The sequence below is a fragment of the Sorex araneus genome, chromosome 8 (assembly GCF_027595985.1).
Source record: "Sorex araneus isolate mSorAra2 chromosome 8, mSorAra2.pri, whole genome shotgun sequence".
Taxonomy (NCBI): Eukaryota; Metazoa; Chordata; class Mammalia; order Eulipotyphla; family Soricidae; genus Sorex; species Sorex araneus.
The window spans coordinates 483,783-507,733 of record NC_073309.1 but is presented as its reverse complement, the minus strand read 5'-3'; the positions used below and the strand labels follow the sequence as shown (position 1 = coordinate 507,733).

At 67.3% G+C, this 23,951-nt stretch overlaps 3 protein-coding genes across 3 annotated transcripts; 1 reads left to right on the top strand and 2 right to left on the bottom strand.

The window, feature by feature from the left end:
- The first annotated feature begins 164 nt into the window (after nt 1-164).
- On the top strand, nt 165-2,757 carry TRAPPC2L (trafficking protein particle complex subunit 2L). Its single transcript, XM_004600486.2, has 5 exons — nt 165-268; nt 672-844; nt 1,287-1,374; nt 1,632-1,711; nt 1,993-2,757. Exons 1-5 carry the CDS (start codon nt 236-238, stop codon nt 2,036-2,038), a joined length of 420 nt encoding a protein of 139 aa, XP_004600543.1. The 5' UTR covers nt 165-235; the 3' UTR covers nt 2,039-2,757.
- A 382-nt stretch (nt 2,758-3,139) lies between these two features.
- On the bottom strand, nt 3,140-4,352 carry PABPN1L (PABPN1 like, cytoplasmic). Its single transcript, XM_004600804.1, has 5 exons — nt 4,100-4,352; nt 3,828-3,892; nt 3,632-3,738; nt 3,483-3,570; nt 3,140-3,262 (listed from the first exon to the last, which is right to left on the bottom strand). Exons 1-5 carry the CDS (start codon nt 4,350-4,352, stop codon nt 3,140-3,142), a joined length of 636 nt encoding a protein of 211 aa, XP_004600861.1.
- Nucleotides 4,353-6,431: 2,079 nt separating this feature from the next.
- Nucleotides 6,432-23,729, bottom strand: CBFA2T3 (CBFA2/RUNX1 partner transcriptional co-repressor 3). The gene is made up of 12 exons (XM_055146505.1): nt 23,606-23,729; nt 16,444-16,571; nt 15,891-15,968; nt 13,170-13,408; nt 13,003-13,092; nt 12,005-12,186; nt 10,953-11,173; nt 9,772-9,857; nt 9,343-9,538; nt 9,112-9,180; nt 8,792-8,982; nt 6,432-8,548 (listed from the first exon to the last, which is right to left on the bottom strand). The coding sequence occupies exons 2-12, from the start codon at nt 16,538-16,540 to the stop codon at nt 8,285-8,287; spliced, it is 1,713 nt and encodes a 570-aa protein (XP_055002480.1). The 5' UTR covers nt 16,541-16,571; nt 23,606-23,729; the 3' UTR covers nt 6,432-8,284.
- Nucleotides 23,730-23,951: the final 222 nt, after the last annotated feature.

Genomic DNA, 23,951 nt, shown 5'->3' with positions numbered 1-23,951 from the left:
GAGTGACGGGAGGGGCGGGGCGAGGCGCTGAGTGACGGGAGGGGCGGGGCGAGGTGATGAGTGACGGATGGGCGGGGCTAGGTCGGCTGAGTGGTGGGCGGGGCGCTGAGTGCCGATGGGGCGGGGCTAGGACCGTTGAGTGACGGCGGGTGGAACCAGCCCTCGCAGCGCGGGGCGGGGCCTGTCGGGTCCCGTGACCGAGGGCGAGTCACGTGACGTGGCTCTGCCGGCCAAGATGGCGGTGTGCGTGGCGGTGATCGCTAAGGAGGTTTGTGGGGCGGAGGCTGATCCCGCGGAGGGCCGCCTGCTGACCCCTACCGGGATCGGGCACTGGAATAGCAGCAGGGGTGGGGTGGCCCCTCTCCAGCCCCGCCCAGCACCTGCTGGCCGCGGTGTCCCCTCCTTCCTGCAGGCTCCGCTTTGGTCTCCTAGCGCTTTTCGCGCACGGCCCGGCGTCATAGCTGCTCCCAACTTGCCCGGAGCAGCGGGCCGCGTGCCCTCGGCACCTGCTGAGAGCCTCTGCCCGGGAACCCGTTACCTCTAGGGCCCTACATTCCCTGGAGGGCCATTTCCGGGCTGAGCCGCGGGCCGGCCCGCTAATGGGCAGCCGCCAGCCCGCATTCCACCGCGGTGCTTGGGCGGACGGTGCTCAGTTGGCCCCTCTCTCGCAGAACTACCCGCTGTACATCCGCAGTGTCCCCACGGAGAGCGAACTGAAGTTCCACTACATGGTGCACACATCGCTGGACGTGGTGGATGAGAAAGTCTCGGCCATGGGCAAGGCCCTGGTGGACCAGCGGGAGCTGTACCTGGGCCTGCTGTACCCCACAGAGGACTATAAGGTGTATCCTTTCCCGGGTTCATATATGTGGGTTCCTCTGAGATGTGGAGGCGTTTCTGAGCTCATTTGCCAAGAAGGTCACCGTGAGGGCTTCCAGCATACTGGGAACAAGGCAGCCTGAGGTGCAACAGATTTACTCTTTCCTTAATAGAGTGACTTGGAGTGTGTGGAGTGCAGATGTGCCTCTAGTGGAGGACAGGGAGAGAGGTTCCTTGATGCAGCCTTAGCTGTTTGGCTGCCTAGCCAGGATGTGCCTCTAGGAACTTTTGCAAGTAGTGATCCAGGGTCTGGAAGGTGGACCCGGAGTTTAGTCAGGGTAGAGTGCAGCTCCATAGCTGGGAGGTGTCCTTGTGCCTCTGCACCTGAGCATGGCTGCCACCAGCTCCACGTGCTCAGTCCCACATGGCGTCCCCTGTCAGAGTTGTGTTTCCTGACAGACATATAGGTACGGCTACGTCACCAACTCCAAGGTGAAGTTCGTCATGGTGGTGGATTCCTCCAACACGGCCCTGCGGGACAACGAGATCCGCAGCGTGAGCACATGCAGCATGCAGGCGTGTGTGCCTGCGCTTGCCTGAGTGCATGTGTGAACGTGCCTGAACATGTGTGTGCATGCTTGAGCATGTGTGTGTGCCGGAGCATGTGTGTGTGCCTGAACATCTGTGTGCAGGCCTGTGTGTGCGTGCCAGTGTGCGTGTGCATGCCAGAGTGTTTGTACATGCCAGAATGTGTGCGTGCCTGAGTGTATGTGTGTGTGCATGAGTGAGAACCATGCTGCCTTTCGTTGCAGATGTTCCGGAAACTGCACAACTCTTACACAGATGTGATGTGCAATCCCTTCTACAACCCAGGCGACCGCATCCAGTCCAGGTGGGCCTGGTGCTCCCCAACTCCCCACCCTCCTAACTTAGAGGCCCCCACCCCACTAACACGAGGGGACGGCTGCGTCCCCACAGCAGGCTCTGCAGTGGCTGCAGCACCCCAACGTCCCTGGCAGTGGGTGCGGTGAGAACTCCACATGCCTTCTCTCAGCCGAGATGCTGTATAGTCCCCCTGCTCCTGGGGCCCAGGTACACAGCAGGAGGCTTCTCCCCTGGGGCTAGCACTGCCTGTGGGTGTGGCGTGACATGGCTTGGCCGCTGTCCCCGCAGGGCCTTTGACAGCACGGTGGCAGCTATGATGACCCAGGTGTGCTGAGGGACGCGCCACCACCTCAGGAGCGGCCGGTCTGTCCCTGTGGTGTCCATGTCCTGTTCCACCCATGTGCCCCGGAGGCACCAACTAAAGTGTGTGTGTCCAGTATGCTGTCTGCTCTGCTGCGTCAGCCAGGCTGGGGCCGACATACGGAGGCCCAGCCCCCTGCTCGAATGGTGTCTGGCACCCAGTGCTGGCTGGGGAGCCCAGGACCCCCGTGCCTCTGCGCCTCCCCAGCCTCACTGCAAGTGGGCCATGATCTCTGGTGACCGTGGGAGAACTCTGGTGGGCAGCAAGGTGGGCAGGCGCAGCAGGAGGAGGGAAACGGGAGGCTCTTCCTGCACAAGACCCCCCAAGCACGGACCCACCCTGCCCTCTTGTGCCCAACGTCCTGGAGGCCCCCTCAGCTGCACGTGGCCTCGCCAGGCCTTCGGCCTATGGCTGTGTCTCCCACCCGCCTCCCCGTGTCCTGTGGAGCCCGTCGGCCTGGCCCCTCCTGCCATGTCCTCTCAGCACCCCCTGGGAGCCCGCTGACCATGGAAGACTTGGGCCGTGCACACTCCCAGCTTCGGGGAGCCTGGGCAGCGGCAGCTGCAGACCCCACTCCCAGGGCCCCCCTCTCCCGACCTGGCGTGGCTCCCCCTCAGGGCCACCGGGCGTGTCTGGCCACGAGAGACACTGTCCACGGTGTCTTTAAAAGAATATTCTTGTTTATTAGTTCATGCTCTGTGTTATGATGCGCGTTCTTTTCTGTTAAAATGTCTGGCCCCGTCCAGTCTGCTGCACAGCGCCAGGCAAGCCCACCATGTCCCACGTGGTCACCGCTTCTTCCCGAGCCCCTCCAGGGGAGAGCGGGCCAGTTCTGGACACTGCCCACCCCTGGTGGCTGGCCGACCCTCGACTTCGGACAGGGATGCTGCCCCCGGCTGTGCTAGCGCGGCGGGCACCATGGGAGGGCCCTCCTCTGGCTCCTGCAGGGGAGAAGCAGTGGGTCCTGACCAGCACCCCAGGACGGCAGGCCCAGAGCGTGGGACCAGCTGAGCACTTGACCCTGGGCAGGTCTCCCAGTTCAGCGTGGCATTGGGCAAGGACCCCCGGGGCTGCTCACCGGCTCCACCGCTGTGGTCTGAAGCGGAAGGAGGCCCCGTCCCTTGCCCCCCGGCATCTCTGCAGGCCCCCTCGGTCAGTGGAGCTGATCCCTGGGATGTTTGTCCTTTTGGGCAGCACCTGGAGCCATAGGTGGGTTAGCCCTAAGCAGACCACCAGCCCCAGGGCAGGGCCGCCTCCCTGAGGAAGCCTTCCAGGTCTCCCTGTTGAGGTTCACAGAGCCTGGGCTCCCCAGGCTTCACCCTGTGCCCAGGCTCCTTCATCGTCTGGCAGCGCCCGTGGCGCCCGAGCCTCAGCGCCCCCCAGGCGTGGCCTGGAGTGAGCCGCACTGCTCACGTACCTTGAGGACGCGGCCTCTGAAGATGCTGCAGTCCAGCCCCTGGGCGGCGCGCACGGAGCTCTCGCTGGCAAACTCTATGTAGGCGTAACTGCAGGGGCGTGAGGCCCCGGGCGCCCCCTCAGCCCCGCCCGCCCCGAGCCCCTACTGACCCCTTGGGGTGTCCAGAGAACTTGTCGCACAGGATGGTGACGCGGTGGATGTCCCCGCAGTGGGTGAAGTGCGCCCCCAGCTCCAAAGCTGAGCCCCCGTAGTCCACCTGTGCGGACCAACACCGGGGTTCCTGCAGGCCACGCCTGGGGACGTCCCCGCCGGTGTCCCCCCACCCCGCCTGCTCCCCTCACTCACGTTGCCCACGTAGACAGATCTGTGGTCGGCTGCCACCGCCGTGGGGCTCCGTGGACAGGACCACCCTTCAGGGGGACTGCAGGGCTCCCAAAAACCTGGCGCTGGGGGCCGCCTGGCTGGGTGCTGGCCTGTCCCCGGGGCCCCAGCACCCTCCCCGTTGCCTGCCAGGCCCTGTGCGCTGGCCTCCACAGCCCGCTCCGTGGCCCACCGTGTTTGACTCACGGCCTCCAGCTCCTGTGGGACACACACACGCACGTGCAGGCAGCCCTCACCTCTTGCAGGCAGGCTGCTGCCCTCTGCCTCCCCCCTGCAGACTACCGGGGTGGCCGCTGGGCACTCGGCAGGGTTCTTGCCCTCCCAGACAGACAGCAGGGTGTCAGTCTGCTCCCCACCATGCGCACCCACGGGGGTCACCTCAGTTCTGCTCCAGGCGCCCCAGCCCTGGGCCGCGGGGTCCGAGGAGGCCCTCTGCAGCCAGTCCTCGGAGGGCGGAGGAAAGAGAGAGTTGCCGAGGGGAGGCCACATGGCGCTCGGCTCGGGCAGGGCTGGAAACCTCACACCTGCCTGCCCGGGATTTTCAATCCTTGGCCCCGTGCCAGCTGCTCCCACTCAGGGCGGGGCAGGCCCAGCTGGGCTGAGCTTCCCCAGCCTTGCAGCCCCTGCTCCTCTGCCCCCACCAGAAAGCGTCAGGCTGGAACGGTTAAGTCCTCCCTGCAGGTCCCCAAGATCTGGCCACACGGCTGACCTGGGATGGTCCCTGGGACTCAGGTTCTGGGGGCCACACCCCCTAGCCAGTGTCACACAGTAGGAGCAGGCCCAGCCGGAGGATTTGGTCATGAGCGAGGCCCCCAGGTATGCGAGGCAGGTAGAGTGGCTTCCTAGAGGAGGTGGTATTAGGGCCAGCCCTAAGGACTGGTCAGGCAGAACTGATGGGACTGGCCACTTGGGCCAAGGAACCGAGTCTTCAGCCAAGGAAAGGGTCAGAGGCCCTGGGGTTGGTCCAGGAGACAGGGGTGTCTGTAACCATCTCGTCTGCCCCTACTCCCCCACCTGCCTGCTTTCGGTGGGCCTCACCTACACAGCACTGAAGCCCTCCCCTGGGCACTGGCTCTGAGGAAGACCTGAAGGCTGGCCTGTGGGCACAGGCCCCTCTGCACGCTGCTTCTCTACTGGTTGCTCAAGCCTAACCCTATCTTTGTGGACCTCCAGGCATGTTCTGGGGCCCCCGCGTGTATCACAGACCCCTGAGCGTGTCCCAGGCCCTGGAGCATATCCTGGGGCCCCAACACATGTCCCAGCCCCCCTGTGTGTGTCCCAGGCCCCCCACCTGTGTCCTGGGGCCCCCGAGCGTGTCCGTGGCCTCAGGTGAGCTATCAGCATCTCCAGACCTGACCCAGGGTGAAGGCTGCTTCATTGCGGGTTTGGAGCGGGCGGGGTTGGAGTCGCACTGCAGCTGGGGCCCCTGCCCACAGGTGGGGCTCTGGCTGCCCTGCAGCGCCCTCCCTCCTTTCCCCCTCCTCGGCCCTGCCCCCACGGAGGGGAGGCCCTCAGGGCTGCCTCATCTCTGGTGGAGGCGCCTCCGAGCAGTGCCGGCTCCCATCCCGGACTTGGCCTGGGCCATGCCAGGCTGCCCGCCCAGGATGCCTGCATCTGCATGTGCCTGGCTCCAGGGGGCGCCGTGGCTCCTGCGGCGCGGGCCTGGGCTCCTGCTGGGCCGTGTCCCTGTTAGTGCAGAGGATGGAGCTCGCCCCGAGGCCAGCGCGTAGCGGGTAGCATCCTTCGGGGAATGGTCTCCGCACTTCGGGCCTCTGGCCTGGCCCTGTGGGTGCGTCCAAGTTGTCCAGCCTCCTGCCGCTGGGCAGTGGAAAAAGCGGGTCAGCGGCTCGCCCACTGCCACGAGGTAGTGCCAGCTGCTGCAGGCGTGTTCGGGGGGACACACCGTGCTCCAAGGGGCCTGGGGGAGTCAGGGCCAAGTTCTGGACAGGGCAAGGGGTTGGGGCGCCTGCCACGACCGGGCGTCGCCCCCTCACACCCCAAGGGTGCGCCCCGGGGCCGAGACCTGCGTGGACCTGTCACGCGACTCGAGGGCTGGACCCGGCCATGTGATGCGTCCAGCGCAGAGTCTGCAGAGGACACGCGTGGGGGCGTGCAGTGTGGACCACCCAAGCAAGGGCCCAACGCCCCCTGCAGCCTCTTTCTGGGAGGAAGTGTGAGGGAACGGGGTGGGGGCAGGCCAAGGGCCTGAGCCACAGTGCAGTGGGCAGGGCGCTTGCCTGGCTCGCGGCCAGCCCGCCCAAGGGATGAGGCCCCGCCCCCTCCGCGAACCCCGCCCCTCACGCACCGGCTCCAGCCCCTGCCTGCAGGCCCCACCCCCTCGTGAGCCCCGCCCCTCGCCTGCAGGCCCTGCTCCTTTCGCCCCTCCCCTCCCCTCACACACACATGCGCACCACACACACCCCCAGCAGCTGGGCTGGATTCCGACTGGGTGGGCTGGGGCGAGCAGGCACTGACCCCACACCTCCTGGGGGCGCTGCTCCCTGGGCGAATCAAATGCTCCTTCGTGCGCAGTTTCCCTCATCTTTATTATGTTTTGAATTTAGCAACCGTCGCTTTTTCTCGTCGTGACCAAGAATGCATTATTTGGACCTGGGCAAGGATTATATACATTCACATTAACGTCATAGGGACTTCCTGCCTCTGTGGGCCGAACTTCCAGTAGCTGATCCTCCAGCAACTCGCTGGGGCCCCGGGCCCGCTGAGTCCAGGTGGCTGCGGCCGGGTCCCTCTCCGTCTTTCTGGAGTGGCCTTGAGTGGAGCGGACCCAGGGCAAGGTGGGATGGGGGTCTCCCTGGGAATGCGCTGAGGGGCAGGCGGGCTGCAGGGCGACTGAACTCCTTGTGGTTTGCCTCTTTCTGCAAAATAGGGCCAGCAGAGCTGCCAATGCGAGGGCCTGCGGCGGGCGGGGTGGGAGCGTGGAGGAGGTAGAGGTGAAGCTGCGGGGCAGGAAGGGCAGGGCCCGGGCTGCCCCAGCGGGAAACTGTCCAGGATTCGCCCAGCTTGCCCTGGCTGTGTGCAGGGTACTGGCTGCTGTCTGGGAAGGACACACGAGCGCTTGCTTCATGAGTGGAAAAGGAACCTTTGTGTCAAATCACTCTGCAGGCCTGCTGCGTGCACACACACAGATGGGAGACTGCACACGCCACGCACACCTGGGACATGCACTCAGGACACTCACGCCAAGCACGCTTAGGACATGGTCACAGGACACACACAACACACTCAGGAAACTCTCACAGGACACTCACACATGCCACGTGCACTCAGGACATGCCCTCGGGACACATACGTCAAGCACGCTTAGGACACGCTCACAGGACACACACAACACACTCAGGACACTCTCACAGGACACACACATGCCACGTGCACTCAGGACATGCACGCGGGACACATACGCCATGCATGCTTAGGACACACCTGAGACATGCACTCCGGGACACATACGCCAAGCATGCTTAGGACACGCTCACAGAACACACACAACACACTCAGGACACTCACATGTGCCACACGCACTCGGGACATGCACTCGGGACACTCACACGCCAAGCATGCTTAGGACACGCTCACAGGACACACACAACACACACACTCAGGACACTCACAGGATGCTCACACATGTCACACACACTCGGGACATGCACACAGGACAGTAACACGTGCCACGCTAAGACATGCACACAGGACACTCATGCCACGCACACTCGGGACTGCATTCATCAGGGGCGTGGGCGTGCGGGTGGGGGGGTCTTGGATAGGTAGCTGTGGTCTTCCAAGTGGGTTTGCTTTTGGGATTTCCCTGGGGGCAGAGGTGTGTTTGGTGTCCTTGGCTGGCTAGCTGGTAAGGTAGTTTACAGGTATGCTTCCTTTGCTTTAAAAAAAAACAACAAACTTTTCTACGTAAAGCCAAAGAGTTCAGCAATTAAGGGGAGAAATCTTGAAACAAAAAACGTTTCTTGAATTGGAAATTGAAGCCTTTTTTTTTTTTTTTACGGTCCTCCCAGCCTCGTGCACCTGGAGCACCTTTGGTGACACGTGGCTCAGAACTCCAACTAAAAAATAAGTTTTTCTTTTTTCCGTTTTAATTAGGGAGGAGAGCCACTTCCGCCCCTGCCCCAGAGTTTTTGTCTTCCGAGTAGCTAGTCTGCCGACCCCGGCCCCACTTCATGGAAAGTTTAGGCCACGGGCCAGTCGGACCTGCATTGTGGCTGAGAGCATGGACGCCGGGAGGGCCGATGGGGCAGAGGGCTGGACAGCTGGGCGCGTTCCTGCCAGTTCTGGATTTCTTTAGGAGGCACGGCAGCAGCAGCAGCAGCAGCAGCGACTCGGGCGTTCGGGCTCCAGGGCCGCTGTACCCGCTGGGGGCGCGGGCAGGGGCGCGCAGACCGGCCTGACCGTCAGTGGGGCGCAGCGTCCAGCGAGCTGGGCGAGCCGGGGCCAGAGGGCTCCACGGAGCCGGCCTGGTGCGGGCTGGAGGCGGCGGCGGCCTCGGGCGGCCCGGGCGCTGGTCCGGGCGCGCAGGCCGCGGGGCCCTGAAGGCCCTGGCCGCACACGTGGTGGTGCCTCTCCCAGTCCCGGTGCTGGCAGAAGGCGCCGCAGTACCGCGCCGCGTTGCAGCCGCTGCAGGTCTCGCTGGCCCGGCGGCCGCAGTTCCAGCAGCTCTAGATGGGAGAGGGGCAGTCAGGGCGCAGCCACGGCCCCCGAGCCCCGGGGCCCCAGCCTGCTGCGGACCCGGCGAGGTCACGCCTTTGGGCAGCGAGGGGTCTGCGGAAAGCTGCGCAGGGCGGGGCGGGGCGGGGCGGGCGGCGCTCCTGCCCTCTCCCCAGCCAGGTGCCCTGGCTCCCAGGCCGGGGCTGATGGGAGCACTGCCCCATCGCCGTCTGTGGGGACGCCGGGGGCCCCACCTCGCTGGAGTCCTCCTGCTGGCTGGCGGCGGCCAGCGCGTCCTCCGAGGCCTGCCTGCGCGCCGCGGCCAGCGCCCGTTCCATCCTGGCGCGCTCGGCGCTGATGAGCTCGTGCGCTTTGCGCTCGGCGTCCGACACGGCCTTCTGCAGCTCCGACATGGCCTGGCGCTTCACCTCGTTCACCGCCTCCTCTGCGGGGGAAGCGGGGGTGGGCAGGCGGGGGCAGCTGCGGACGCCCGAGGGGCCCCGGGCGGTGGGCCCTGGGGCTTGCCACAGGCGGCCCCGCAGGCGCGAGGCCCCAGCCCTCCCGCCCCGCTCACCAGCCTTCCTCCAGATCTCCTCGGGCATGTAGCTGGGCAGTCCCCGCGGCAGTAGGTCCCGGGAGGCGTCTGAAACAGGCCACTGTCACCCTCTGCCCTGACCACCGCTTTCCAGGTGCCAGGTGCTGTGGGGGTCTGTGTGGGCCTAGTCCTGGGTCCCGAGCGTGGCCAGCCGGGTGCAGGGCTGGCCCACCCTCCTTGCCAAACGCAACAGCTGCCCCTGCCCCGCACCTGGCTGAGGCCCCCCCACGCCCACAGAGCTGCCAAGGGGCCGGGTGGGGGGCGGGGGGCCCTTCTTGGGGTCCTCGGAGGCGTTGTAGCGCCGAACCCAGCGGTTGAGCTCCTCGCGGTCGGCTTCCTGGCAGCGGCGCAGCACGGTCAGGGAGCGCCTTGTCTTCTCGGCCATGTCCATGATGCAGTTCAGGAGCTGGGAGTGAGGGCAGTGGGTGAGCACCAGCAGGCGTGTGCCACCCAGCGCAGTGACCCGCACGCAGGGCCCCAAAGCCCAACTCAAGCTACCATCTGCTGTGATGCTCTGCAAAGCTGACCGGAAGTGGACAGGCAGGCCGGGGTAGATGGGCACAGAAGCACCCTGAACCCCTCTAGCTCGTCCAAGCCACGGGTTAGCCGCAGTGCCCTTCGCCCAGACTGGACACTCACGTTGTTGAGGTGCTTCCATTCCTCGGCCCACTCTCGCTCCGTGAGCCTGTGGTCAATCACCTCCTCTGGCTGCGCCCCGTGCACCCCTGGAGGGGCAGATGGACATTCAGGCCCTGCCCATACTAGCCTTGGACCCTGCCCGTCCCTCAAACCACGCCCACATTTCAGACCCCACCCACACACCGAAGGATCCACAGCTCAGCCCCGCCCATGAACAAATCACGCCCACATCCCAGGCGAGGGGGGGTGTGGGGGTGGCGGGGCGGGGCCTGACAGCCCTACTGCCCCCACCCCCTGCTCTCCCTCTGAGCTCCCCTTTGTCCCTGTGCCCCTGGCCGCAACTATGGCCGCGACTATGCCCTCTGGGGGAGGGTGGAAGGTGACGAAGGATACCGGGACACCAACACTCTTGCCTAGTGCCCTGTAGTGCAAAACCAGCCGGAACCAGCTAGAACTGGCCTGACCTCTGCCCTTTCCTTACCTCGGTCCAGCCAGGGTCCCCATGCTGCTCAGCCCCACCAACCCCGCCTTCAGATGTCCCTGCACCACCCCCTGGTTAGAGTCACTCAGGCACCAACGAGGGAAAGGCAGTGTGGGCCCCACGCAGCCTGCACGGTCAGTGGGGGCGGCCTGACTCCTCCATGGCCCGGACCCTCTTCCCAGGGGATGGAGCAAGGCAGGTGGGCATGGGGACCACCAGGTGTCCAGGCGCACGCTGAGGAGCCCTGGTGACAGCAGGCTGGCCCCCCACGGCTCCCCGCCAAGCCACCACACCCACACTGGACTGGACCATGCGCAGGTGCTCACGAGAGCTCACGGTCCCTCCCAGTCCAGGTCTTGGGACTGCAAGTGTCCACTTGTCCTGAGGTCTCACTGCAGAGGGCTCACAGCTCTGCTGGCCGCCCTGGCCACCTCCTCTCCCTCTCTGTCCTTCTCCCTCCAAGGAGACAAGCCCCACAGCTGAGAGGTGGGTCCCCAACTCTGTCCCACTCCCCGCTGGGGACCCTGGAGCCCTGGCCTGGCTGTCCCCGGGCTGTGGCCCTGGCCATGGAGGAGCAGAGGCTGGAAGGACGGCTCCCCAGGCCCTGTACGTTCAGGGGACCTCCTGGGCACCACTTCCACAACCCACCCCCCGGGATGGCCCCTGAATTGTGCTCCACAGTGCTCCCAGAGGCGCTCACCCACATGCCGATAGTGCTCACGCAGCTCTCTGGGGTCCGGGTGGTGGTAGGGGTCGCGTAAGTGGTGGGCCATGGCCATGTCCTCCAGGCAGTAGTGGGGAGGGGGCGTGGGGTGTGGCCCGTCGCTGGGGCTACAGCGCTGTGCGGGGCTCAGCGTGCAGGGCCGTTTGCTGAGGGGGTCGGGGGCTGGTGCCTCTCGGTCAGAGCCGTTCTCTTTGGTCCTAGTCCGAGAAAGCAGTTAGGATGGGGGCTGGCCCAGCCCAAGCCATGGACATGGGTCCAGGCAGTGGGTGAGGGTGCCAATGGAGGGAGGGGGGCTTGGGGCGTGAGCCACGAGGCTCCATCCCCCTGTAGTTCCTCCCCTGTGGTTCAGCAAGCTGCCTCTGCCCAGTGTGGGGGCTCCTGGGGCCTGGAGGCCTTCTGCTAGACACGGCTGCAGCCGGGGCGGCCGGCCCGGCTTCCATGGGCCGACTGGGCCTTGCAAGCCGCAGGACAGGTGCCTCGGCCAGGCGTTCGCCAGCTGCTGCTCTGAGCCATGGCCACACAGAGGGACGGTGGACACTGTGGGACTTCCGGCTCTGCCCCCACCCTGACTGCCCCGAGCCTGGCCAGCAGGGGTTCTGTGGGGAGCTGCCTCTGGGGTCTGTGGGCCTGGCCAGGGCTGGGACTGGGACACCTTCCTAGGGACTGTGGCCAGAGAGATGGTGCAAAGGGCAGGGGTCTTGCCTTGCGTGCGGCCGACCCAGGTTCCGTTCCCAAGCACCACCAGGAGTGATTCCTGAGCACAGAGCCAGGAGTGACCCTGAGCATTGCTGGGTGTGACCCAAAAAGCAAACGAAACAGAAAAACACGAAGAAATGAAAAACAAGTTTCCGGGGGCCTTGCAGGCTGAGTGTGTCCCTGAGTCTAGTGGGCTCTGGGGCATGGCAGGATTTGGGGGATCATGAGGCTCTGGGGGGCCCGGGGGCCCGCAGGCAAGGCAGGTTCTCGGGGTGCCGGGAGACTCCGGGGGGCCCAGGGGCCTTCCGTGGCGGAGTGTGGGACAGGCACACCTGTCTGGAGTCCTGCGCTTGCCGTTCTCGTGGGCATCCAGCAGGAGGTCGGAGTCGGACGGCGAGGAGGCCGCGTCGGCGTCCAGCAGCAGGTGCTCGTGCTGGGCCAGGTACTGGGCGGGCGTCTGCTTGGCCAGGCGGGCGCAGTGGGCCAGCTCATGCTGCAGCACGGGGAGGCTGGCCTGCGGGAGGGGGCCTGCTCTGGCACGCCACACGCCTCTCTGGGCTGCACCCCCTCGTGCCGCCCACTGCCCACTGCCCCCCAGGCCACTGGCCTGCCTCCTGGGCTGCAGAGCAGGGGCCTCCAGAGCCCCACGGACGCGTACGCCCCTGCCTGCCCACAGCCAGTGCTCTGGGCCTGCCGTTGTTTGGGGAACTGCACACGGGCCAGCCGCCATCTGTGGGGCTGGCTCATCAGGGGCAGGAACTGTGAGCAGATGTCCCTCCCGCCTCCCACTGGCCACTGCACAGGGCGGCAGGCTCCGGCTGGGGAGGGCGAGAAACATCTGGAGTCCCGGCCTGCTGGGAGCACCCCCGGATTCTGGAATGGGCCTAGCAGAGGCAGCGAGACCCTGGTCGCCTGTGTGGTGGTGACACCCACCCACAGAGTCGGGCAGAGACCCAAGGCCGGGTCACCCTGCTGTCTGGCCGCGAGAGCCCCGGGCCCCAGGCCGAGCCAGCTACAGAGGAGCCCGAGGCACTGGCCCGTACGGGAGTCGGGGGGCCTGCCGGGGCCCACTGAGGGATGATGTCCACATCCCCCGTGTCCTGTGCCCCACACAGCCGGGACTCTGCTTCTCTGACCTCTGACCCCTGCCCCGTCTTCCAGGGCAGACCGCCTCCTGGTTGCTGCAGGCCCCAGACCCTGCTGGCCGGGGGTGCAGTGTCCACTGCTCCGACCTGTGGGTCTGGCCTTGGGGCTGAGGCTTGCCAGTGACCTGGAGTCAGCTAGGCCCTGCCCTGACTGGTCGGGCCCCGGGGCCCCGGGGGCTGCTCACCTTCAGGAAGGGGATGACAAAGGGCCGCAGGGGGAAGTTGGTGGCCTCCTGCAGCCTGGAGTGGAAGTCCTCAATGGTCAGCGTGGAGTTCTGGGGGGGGCACGAGGTCAGGCCAGGCCGCTGCCAGCCCCTCACCGCCCCCGCCCCGCCTGCCGGTCCCCACTCACCACGAGGCCCAGCACCAGGGACCGCACGCGCGCCCCGATCTCGGGGGAGATGTCGCGGCCGAACTGCTGCAGCGTGGCGAGGAACCGCTTGAGCTTGCCCAGCTGCCGGGCGCCGCAGGCGGGGGGCAGGTGCTGCGAGCACAGCATGGCTGCCGCCGGGGCGGCCGGCCCGCCGCTGACCCCATTGGGCATGGCTGGGGCACCGCTCAGGGCCGGGGGCGAGTGGCCACCATTCATCACTGCAGAGAGACAGGTGGGCGTGAGAGCCACGGTGACCAGCAGAACACCGCGCTGACCGACCCGCCTGGACCCAGCCCTGCTCTGTGCAGCGAGCGAGGTCAGCCCGCCACACCCGTGGCCCACAGGGTCCCCCGAGGGCCACGAAGCCCCTCCCCAGGAGTCCAGAGAAGCGTCCAGAGGCACTGCTCACGGAGAATGGGGCGGGGAGCCCGTGCTGGCCGTGGATCACTGAGGCCCAGGGGAAGAGCCAATCAGGTGCCTCCTGCTCCTGGTCCCCCTGTGCCCCTGCCCTGGCTCCCACATCAGGACCAACCCAGGGCTGCAGCACCCAGGGTGACCCCAGGCTCTCAATGGGGTCCATGTGCAGACAACCCCACACCCCTGTGGTCAGTGAACAGCTTTAGAGCCCAGCTCCTTCCAGCTGCAGCCTCTCCTGTGGCCCAGGTGTGGACCTGGGCCTGGGGTGGGAGGGACAGTGCGGCACATCCCGGCCCTCGGCCTGGCACCAGGTGGCCGCGGAACCCTGGAGGCCTGAGCTCCTGCCAGCAGCACTGACTCCCCGACCCCGAAGGGCCAGCCAGGGGCCCTCCCGAGGGCTCCAGGGCCCTGAGGCTGGCGTGGTCAGGGCTGGTCCTGGGCACCCTGGGTCCCACCGCCCCCTCTGGGGCCATGAGCAGCTGCTGCTGAGTGACCGGGCGCAGTGGCCAGATGCCCTCGGTGACCGGCTTGACACTCATGGCCGTGGTGGGCACCTGCCCCAGGCATACAGCCCCTCTATGTTCTGGGGAGCAGGACCACAGAGGGCCTGGGCCTGAGCAGAGCCGCCCCTGGGCCCAGCACGCCACTGTCTGCATGTGGCCTGGGGAACAGGGCAGCAGGCGGGAGAGTCCACTGAGGGCAGCACCTGGCCGGGAGGGAGGAATCCAGGGTGGGCACAGGCAGCCCCCAACCACGGTCCTTCTGAGGACACAGACCCACAGGCTCCTGCCCCACAGTTCTGAGCCCACAGTGGCCCAGTGTGGGACCCCTCCTGCTCTGGGACCCCCACGCAGCCCCCCTGGCCTGGGACCCCCACGCAGGACCCCCACTAAGCCCCCCTGACATGGGACCCCCATGAAACCCCCTGACCTGGGACCCCCACACAGCCCCTCCTGGCCTGGGACCCCCACGCAGGACCCCCACGCAGCCCCCCTGACCTGGGACCCCCACGCAGCCCCCTGGCCTGGAACCCCCACGCAGCCCCTCCTGGTCTGGGACCCCCACGCAGGACCCCCACGAAGCCCCTCTGGCCTGGGACCCCCCACGCAGCCCCTCCTAGCCTGGAACCCCCACACAGCCCCCTTGACCTGGGACCCCTACACAGCCCCCCTGACCTGGGACCCCCACACAGCCCCCCTGAGCTGGGACCCCCACGCAGCCCCCCTGGCCTGGGACCCCCACACAGCCCCCGTGGCCTGGGACCCCCATGCAGCCCCCCTGACCTGGGACCCCCACGCAGTCCCCTGGCCTGGAACCCCCACGCAGCCCCTCCTGGCCTGGAACCCCCACGCAGCCCCTCCTGGCCTGGGACCCCCACCCAGCCCCCCTGGCCTGGGACCCCCACGCAGCCCCTCCTGGCCTGGGACCCCCACACAGCCCCCCTGGCCTGGGACCCCCACGCAGCCCCCCTGGCCTGGGACCCCCACGCAGCCCCCCTGGCCTGGGACCCCCACACAGCCCCCCTGGCCTGGGACCCCCACGCAGCCCCCCTGGCCTGGGACCCCCACGCAGCCCCCCTGGCCTGGGACCTGCATGCAGCCCCCCTGGCCTGGGACCCCCACGCAGCCCCCCTGGCCTGGGACCCCCACGCAGCCCCCTCCCTGGGACCCCCACGCAGCCCCCCTGGCCTGGGATCCACGCAGCCCCCACCCTGGGACTCCCCACAGCACCCTACACTGAGGGTCTGTCTCTGCAGGGAGCCCCGACCCTTGCCCCCGTGTCCAGTGGCCCCGATGCTGCACCCAGGCACACACATGCTCGGCCCAGATGAGAGCATGTGTCCCCCATGTGCAGGGCTCGTGGTCGCAGGGGTCTGACCGTGACCACATCCCGCCTGTGCCCCTGGCCTGGGCACTCCAGGGAGCCCTTACCCGCCCGCTCGTCCTCCCGTGCAGCTTCGGCGCTTGTCAGAGACTCCGAAAATAGCCCTGGCCACAAGGGCCTTCGCGCCCAGAACAGGTGTGTTACTAAGTTAGACCACACACGTGTCCCGCCGAGGCGGGGTACACGCCAGCCCTGAGGCCGGACCGAGGGACCCAGCCGCCCCCCCAGCCCCGACCAAGCAGCCAGAGCACAGGTGGGGAAATTGAGGCCGAGGCGGGGGCCCACTGGGCACGGGGGGCTGTACTCACAGACCCCCCAGCCCCGACCAAGCAGCCAGAGCACAGGTGGGGAAACTGAGGCTGAGTCGGGGGCCCACTGGGCACGGGGGGCTGTACTCACAGAGGCAGACCATGGACCACTTCAGGCAGCCGTGCAAACGGCCGGGGGGCAGTGGCAAGGCGGGCCCGTCGTCGGGATCTGCGGGACGGAGGGAGCGTGGTCAGCAGGAGCGAGGGGCCCAGCGCCAGGCCGCGGCTCTGCTGGGCAGGGCCCAGAACACGGGGCTTCAAGGGCCTCAGGTCCCAAGCCTCTTTCCAGCAGGGTGTGGGGCACTGCTGCCCACCCAGGGCTGGACGCCAAAGGGCAGTTCTAAAAGGACGCGCGAGGTGGGACCGCCCAGCGAGAATGGGTCTGGGGAGCCCCTGGCTGCCCCTCACACAGTGCTCTCCCCCCATGAACTCCTGGGCTGCAGCCCAGGGTCAGTGCCCAGTCAGCCTGGCCTGCAGACTGTCCCAGGGGAGCCTCCCAGGGGAACTCCCAGGAGGGGCAAGGGGACGCCCGGACCCAGACGGAGCCTCACGCCTGCCCACGGTGCCTCCGCAGAGGGTCGGTGCTGGGACCCGCCCCCGCATCCAGCTCTGAGACCCCGGAACCCTGCAGCCGTCGTACTCACTGGGCCGAGGCGTGGAGGGGGCCTGTCTCACCGCCCCTTGGGTCAAAGAGGGCGTGGCCCGGGGCTGTGTCCTCAGCTCGGCCGGTGAGTCTGGCATGGCTGCGGCTTCGTCCGGGCGGGCCGCAGTGCTGTAGGCAGAGGTGGAGCCGTGCGCTGCGGCTGTGTGCTCAGGTGGCGGGCAGGTGCGGCCGGACCAGGACACAGGCCCCCCTCACCCTGCTCCAGCAGCCCCAGAGCCCAAGTGTCACCCAGTCCAGGAGGGCGACAGGCCACCAGGGCACAGGACAGGCCGAGTGGGGGTGTCCCGGGGAGGACAGGCACCGGCCGTGAGGCGTGGCCAGTCCTACCCTCTGGCCAGCCCAGGCACGGTCACTCTCAGGCCGAGGCAGGTCCCCCCCGGCCCCCAGATGTGACTCTGAGGCCCCGGCTGGCCAGCAGGACCCCGTTCAGGGCGGGCCCAAAGGCCCCTCTCATCAGGGTGAGGGTGGGTGGTCCCCCAGGCCTTCAGCACTGGGATTTGGGGGGCTCAGCTGCCAAGGTGGGTCTCTCCCCCAGGAGCTAAAAGCAGGGCCCACTGCCCTGAGTGCCCGGTGCCCCCCCCGCCCGTCCCCAAGGCTGCCCCACAGGCGGGAGGGGGTGGGGACTCAGGCCCAGGCCCCGAGGACACCTGCTGTCCCCCAGCTGCGACGCGGCCCCCCCGCGCTGTCCCCTGGCACTCCCGCTGCCTGTCAGGGTGACGGCCGGGCACACGTGTGCCGCAGCTGTGCCTGGGACACACCCTCCGCCTTGCTGCTGCAGGGGGCTGGGGGTCTGAGAGCCCCCGGGGGGCCAGAAGAGAGCTGACCTTGGCAGCGGCTGCCCAGGCCCGACCAGCACCGTGGGGTCGAGGGGCGGGGGACAGGCTTGTCTGTGAGGGGTGGGGCAGGCTGTGTAGACGCAGGCCCTGGGGAGGGGCCACCCCGAGTCCTCCTGTGTCTGCAGCCCCGGGAGCAGGCGCCAGGCGGGCGCTCCCCCACCGGGCCACCTGCCCTCACCTGGGCCCCTGTCCTCTGCTCCTGCCGCCCCCCCCCCGGGAGCCTGGCCTGGCGGCCCGGACTGACCCGGGCCTCTGACAGAGGAAGCCGCCAGCCCAGCCGGAGCCGGGGAAGAGCGTGAAGCCATCCGAGCCACCCACCCCTGTGCACAGTACAGATGCCTTCCAGAACGTTCCAGAGGGCACACAGCTGCTTGCCGCCTCGGCTGGTCCTCCTGGGACCCCCATGGCCAGGGAGGGGCCAGGAGACGGACGTGACCACGCCCCAACTCTGGGCAGTGTGGTCTCAGACCCCAGCCCGTGCCCCTGTCTCTGCCCCCTGCCCCCACCCCTGCCCTTACCCCAAACCATTGCAATATTCTCACTGTTGGAAATATCCCCACGGGTGTGAGCCCCGAGTGAGACTGTGGGGCCGCGAGCTGGCCATGTGTGGGTCAGACATGCAGCCGAGAAGGCGTGTGTGCACGGCTGCCGTGTAGCCGGGCCTGAGGCATGCGTGCAAGTGTGTTGTATGTGTGCTGATGCACATGTATGTGTACACATATGCGTGTGCATGTGTTACACGTTATGCATATGTGCATGTGTGTGCACACATGTGTGTGCATATGCTGTAAGTGCATGTGTATGCATGGGTGTATGTGCTTCGCTGTGCACATGTGTGCAGGCTGTGCCCAAGTGCCTCTTCTGCCCACCTGCGCTGCACAAGGTCCGGAGCCAAGGTGTTGCAGACAAGTGTCCAGGGCTCGGGGGGCTGGAGCGATGCCAGCCTGTCCCCCTGGACACGAGAGAAGACCCGTCGCTGACCCCCACTCCCCAGAGCAGCTCCCGCATTCTCGGCCCTATGGGTACTCTGGGTGCACGTCTCCCCAGGGACACACGTATGGAGGCTGTGCACCCACGGGCTGGCCCGCGAGGGCTGCTCAGCTGCTGCCCACACTGAGCATGGCCAGACGTGCCCCTCAGGCACTCTCGGCCTGGGGTCCCTGGGGGAGTGCCCCCAGCGCAGCGAGCGGGGGTGGGCTCCCCGAGGGCCCGCATCTGCCGCCCGTGTGCTCGGCCCTCCTGTTCAAGAGGGTTCCAGAGTCAGCCGTGCCATTGTTTATGTAAACAGGTAAATTGTTTCCTGCCTCAATTACAAACATCTGCTACATGAATGAATGCCAATTAGCTCATCCTGTTTCTAATTACTTCGTTAATCCCACCCAGCAGCGGGGAGGGGCCAGGCAAGTGCCTGCAACCTCCCCCCCACCCCCGCACCCCCGCCCCCATTGGCAAGGGTCCAGAACCCGCTGCTTCCCGGGCGTGAAGTAGGTGGTGGCATGGTGCCAGCCAGGGTTCCCTGGAGGGCGTGTCCCTCCCTCATTCCCGGCCCCAGCCGCGTCCTGGAGGAGGGAGGTGCTCAGGGTGGAGGTGGGGGGGCCCTAACTGGTGAGCTGAGCCCCACCCCACCCCAGCCCCCCAGCGTGGTCCCTGCAACCCCATCACGTTGCCCGGCCCCCATCCCACCCACACCACAGCCCACGGGCAGGCCAGGTGGACACAGGGCTTGTCCTCAGCAAGTCCCGAGCCCTGAGGCACAGCTGGTCAGGGTGCAAGAGTGCATGGGCGGGAGGGACACAGCCCCTTGCTGGGCTGGGTCCTGGGGCGGGCATGAGGCGTCCCCTGGACGGGCGGCTGCCCTGCCAGCCTGTCCTGCGCCCGGGGCCTTCAGAGTCCCCCAGCCAGAGGCTGCCCACTCTGCTGCCTGTGTGGCCAGCCAGTGTCCTGACGGGCATGTGCGGCTCTCCGGGGGCAGGCGGGACCCAGGTGGGAGGGAGGGGCCGCTAGGCGCAGAGAAGCGTGGGCAGGGGGCCCGTGCACTGGCAGGGGCAGCACCGAGCCACGTGGGGGAGGGCGCCCGTGGGCACAAGCGCTGGCAGTGTGCCAGAAGGGGACAGTGCAGGTACAGGGCACCTGCGCCTCCAGGGAGCGAGTGGGGTAGTGCCGGGCGGGGGGGGGGGGGGGGGGCAGGGCGGGGCACACCCAAGTGAGTGACAGGCTGGGGCCACCCTCCCGTGAGTGGTGGGTGTGGCGCCGTCTCTGGTCCTCTGTCCTGGCTGTAGCGGACTTGGAGCGCCGCCCCCACTTGGGGCCACCCCCCAGGTGTCCCTGCCCACAGCTGGGCCACAGGACCCAGGTCCTGGGTGTCCCCGTAGGTGTGCCCCCGTGGCCCCCACACGCCCCCACGTGTCCGTCCCCAGGCCGGGCTGTGCCTTGGCTGTCCCAGTGCTCCCCCGGCCCATCCCTCCCAGGGAGGAACAGCCCCTGCCCCCCGTCCCGTGTCCCGTGTCCTGTGTCCCGTGCAGCTGCCTGAGGCCCGTGGGTGGGGCAGGAGCTGGCACCACCGCGGCTCACTGTGGACAGGCTGCTGTCCACTCGATCACATGTGGCACCCCAGCACCCGCCTCTCCTGGAACATCGCCCAAACCCAGGGCCCCACCAGGCACTCCCAGGGAGTGGGGACCCGAGGGGCTTCAAAGAAACATCCAGAACATGACCAGACGACGGGGCAGCAGGGGCAGGAGCAGGCGTGAGGGGGAGAGCAGAGCAGCCAGGACAGCCCCCAGAGCGTCCAGCCACGGCAGCTCTGCTGGGCAGGAGGCCCCTGCAGGACTGTCCAGAGACAGACAGTGACGGGGCTGCAGGGCTGTGGCTGGGGGACGGAAAGTTCTGGAACAGACGGCGGCAGTGGGCACACACATGACCTGTACCAAGGGTGAGCGAGACAAGGTGCCAGGCCCGGCCTCATCCCGTTCTGCGTGGGTCTGGGGGCCCGAGGGACACGGGGGCACGGCTCCCCTCCCGGGGGGCAAGTGGGCACTGGCCTCAGGGGAATGACAGCAGACGGCCGGAGGGAAGAGTGCCATGGGCGCTGGCCTTGCACGCGGCCCACCCAGGCTCCACCCCACATCCTAGGAGGCCCTCTGAGCACTGCCAGGAGTGACCCCTGCGCATCCCCAGGAGTGACCCCAAAAGTCAACAAAACAAACCCAAAAACAACTGCAGGTGAAGCCAGATGGCTGCAGGAGCTCAGACCAAAGGGCCACTGAGCCCGGGGTACCCACGTGAGGAGAGCAAGGGTGGACAGAGGGCCTGCCTGGGGTCCGGGATGGGGGCCACAGAGCAGGGACGGCACCTGGGCATCCGTGGAGAATGTGGCCGCGTGTGTCCTGCAGGGTCTGGGCTGTGTCCTGCCCTGCCTGCCAGCCTGGTGGTGGGCGCAGGGACAGTAACAGGCCTGCCCGGCTTCACACATGCTGGGCGCAGAGGGGAGTGGGAGGGGCATCGTCCACTGACCACACTCCCTGTGACTGTCCCGGCCCCCGGTAGCCACAGCCCGCACGCGGTCGTCCTGCTGGGACTGAGAACTGGCCAGAGGCCACAGGACGGTCCCAGCCGTGGCTCCCTGGGCCCACGTCCTTCCCGCCATCCGCTGTTGGGCGCCTCTTGCCCTCAGGGAGGCCAGTGGCCTGAGCAGCTGCCGTCACAGAGCAGTGTCCACGGGACGCCCTCCCCGCCCTGTCTGCAGACGCTCCCCTCCGGGGACCTCCAGGGCAGGCTCGGGTATCTCTGGAGACCATCACACGCCACTTCCCCTACCTGCCAGGCCTCCCGAGGGTGGGCCCTCCCTCGGGCCACGTTTGGCTGTTTTCCCTTCAACTCCAGCGTCACAAAAGGCCCAATCACTGCTCTGTAGCTGCAGACAGGGCAGAGGCAGACACACACACACACATAAGCACACACAGACACATGCATGCACACATGTGCGTACACACAAGCACACACGTACACACATGCACACACATACACATGCACACGCACACACATGCACAAATATGCCACTGACCCCAACTGCTCCCCGCTTGCACCCAGACCCCCCAGCTTGTTTGCTTCCTGACTGAGGCACAGTAGTGAGGGGCTTGTCCCGTCCAACCCGGGGCCCCCACACTGCCCTCTGCTACTCCAGGAAAGCAGGGACGGGGGAGGCGGAGTCAGGGCTCCGGGAGGACCCGGGGTCCCACACAGAAACCTGGGGAGCAGGACCCGGCAGGCCGCTTCACGGAGTCCCTCTGCGCTGCCCAGGGGCATCCAGGAAGGTGCTGGGCCCCGTCTCCACCCTCCGGAGACTCAGCCTTGGGGTCTCCACAGGAGGCAGTAAGGGACACAGGCAGAGGACAGGTGCTGAGGCCGGGGGCTGCACGAGGACAGACTGACACAGCCACGCCCCCCAGCCCGCCCCCCCAGGTCCATACCGGAGCAGCATGGCCCCGTAGTGCGAGGACCAGGCTCCCCCAGAACACTCCCTTGGTCCCCACAGAGAGCCAGGCCAGGTGGGGGGGTCTTCGGGCTCCTGGGGTCAGTGTGGCTGTGGTGTGGTGGCAGGGCCCTGGCCGGCCCAGCAGCACACGTGGGGAGTTCTGGACCTATGGGGACCCACGGCTCAGGCCAGCGTGAGGCAGCTCTCCATGTCCAGGGTGTGGCTCTGAATACATGCACACACACATGTGCAGCTGACTAGACACATGGACACACATGAACACACGCTCATGTGGGCACACAAACAATACACAGGCACACATGTAGGGACTGTGCAGACATGGACACATGCACACACAAGTGGACACATGCAGTCATGAACATGGGCACACAGCACACATGTGTGGATGTCAGACATATATGCACACACAGATGCATTCACATGCAAACAGTCATGCACACATATGGACACATACACACGGACATGACACATGCAGGTGTGGACAAAAGCACAGATGTGTACACGTGTGAACACACATGCACACACATGTGGATGCATGCACACATAGGCACATATGTGCACATGTGCATGGACACACATGCACATGTGTGGACGCAAACACACACAGACAAGGCATGCATATGCACACATGCAGACACCCATACACATATGTGTGAACGTATGCATACACAGACATAGGTATACACATTATACACATGCATACATGTGTGGACGCTTACACACACAGTCGCTTCTTCCCCCTAACTGCAGTGAGAATTTGAATTGACTGAACAGGACAGGTGCCCTGCTCTACCCGGGGTCTGTTCAGAGGATCCTGGGGAGGGGGTGCGCGGGAGAGCCCCAGGACACGTGGTCCCCTGCTGGACACGTCTCCTCGGATCGGTGCCCATGGTGGCACACTCCTCGTGGAGGAAGGGAAATTAATTTCTTCCCGTCAGGCAGAAAGGAAAGTATGTGAACCAAATCAGAGCTGGGGACTCGGTTATGCGGGTAACTGGGGGACAGTGGGTGGCCCGAGGCAGCCCAAGGCATCTGTCCCTGGCCCCCAGGCTCCCAGCCCTGCCCAGCCCAAGTGACACAGAAGCCAGGCTGGGTGGGGGAGAGTGCCGGAGTCCACCAGAGCAGCCCAGAGCGCTCCTGTCCCACCGCCCAGCCAGGCTTCCTTGTGACCGCAGACAGGAGCGGTCACCACGCCCGGCCCCGGGGAGCACGGGCTGGGGGCACGGTGCCCAGGCCGCCCACACATAAGGGCCAGCCCAGCCCCGCGGAGTCCGAGCGTGGGAACTTCCTCCAGCCCTGCAACAACTTGTGAGCACGGCCAGGCCCCACACTGGACGCATCCTTTGTCCCCGGCCAACCCCGTCCGCCGGGTGGACGCTCTGGCTTGGAGGAAGCCCACACCCAGCGGGGCATCACGAGGCGCGTCCTGGCCGGGCGGTCAGCGTCCACCCACACCGGGGTCCGCGGCCACTGCCGGGGGGCGGTCCCGAGCAGAGTCCAGCCCACGCCCGTCCGCAGCGCGGCCGCGCAGACGGGGCTGCCCCAGCCCCCGGCGGCACCTGCCCGCGGCCAGGGCTGCAGGACCCCGGGGTGGGGGCCCGGGCCGCCCGCCGCCCACCCCGCGGGCCCGCTCGGGGCTTCTGCGGGACTTCACCCGAGACCCCCGGCCGGCGGGACGAGGGGCTGGGAGAGCCGCTGGCCCGCCCCCTGCCCCCCGCGGTCACGGGGGCCTCTGAGCAGCGGGTCCGGCCCGGCCACCCCGCGGGTCCGGCGCGGCCAACTTCGCGGGCGGGGTGGGGGGCGGCACTTACGCTCCGGCGGCGGCTCCGTCCGTCCCGGCGGGAACAAAGCGCGCGGGGCCGCCCGCGCCCGCCGCCGCCTCCGCGCTCGGCTCGGCTCGGCCCGGCCCGCCCGGCCCGGCCCGGCCCGGCCCGGCCCGCGCGCCGCCACCTGCGCCCCGCGCGGCCTCGCTCCGCCCCGGGCGCGGGCAGGGGAGCGGCGCGGCGGGCGCGGGGCTGCGCGCGGCCGGCAGGGGGCGCCGGCGGCCGGCCGGACACCTGGGGGCGGCCCGCTCCCGGACACCTCGGGGGGCCGGCAGGTTCCCTCGTCCGGACACCTGGGGCACCCGCTTGTCCCCATGCCCGGACACCTGGGGGC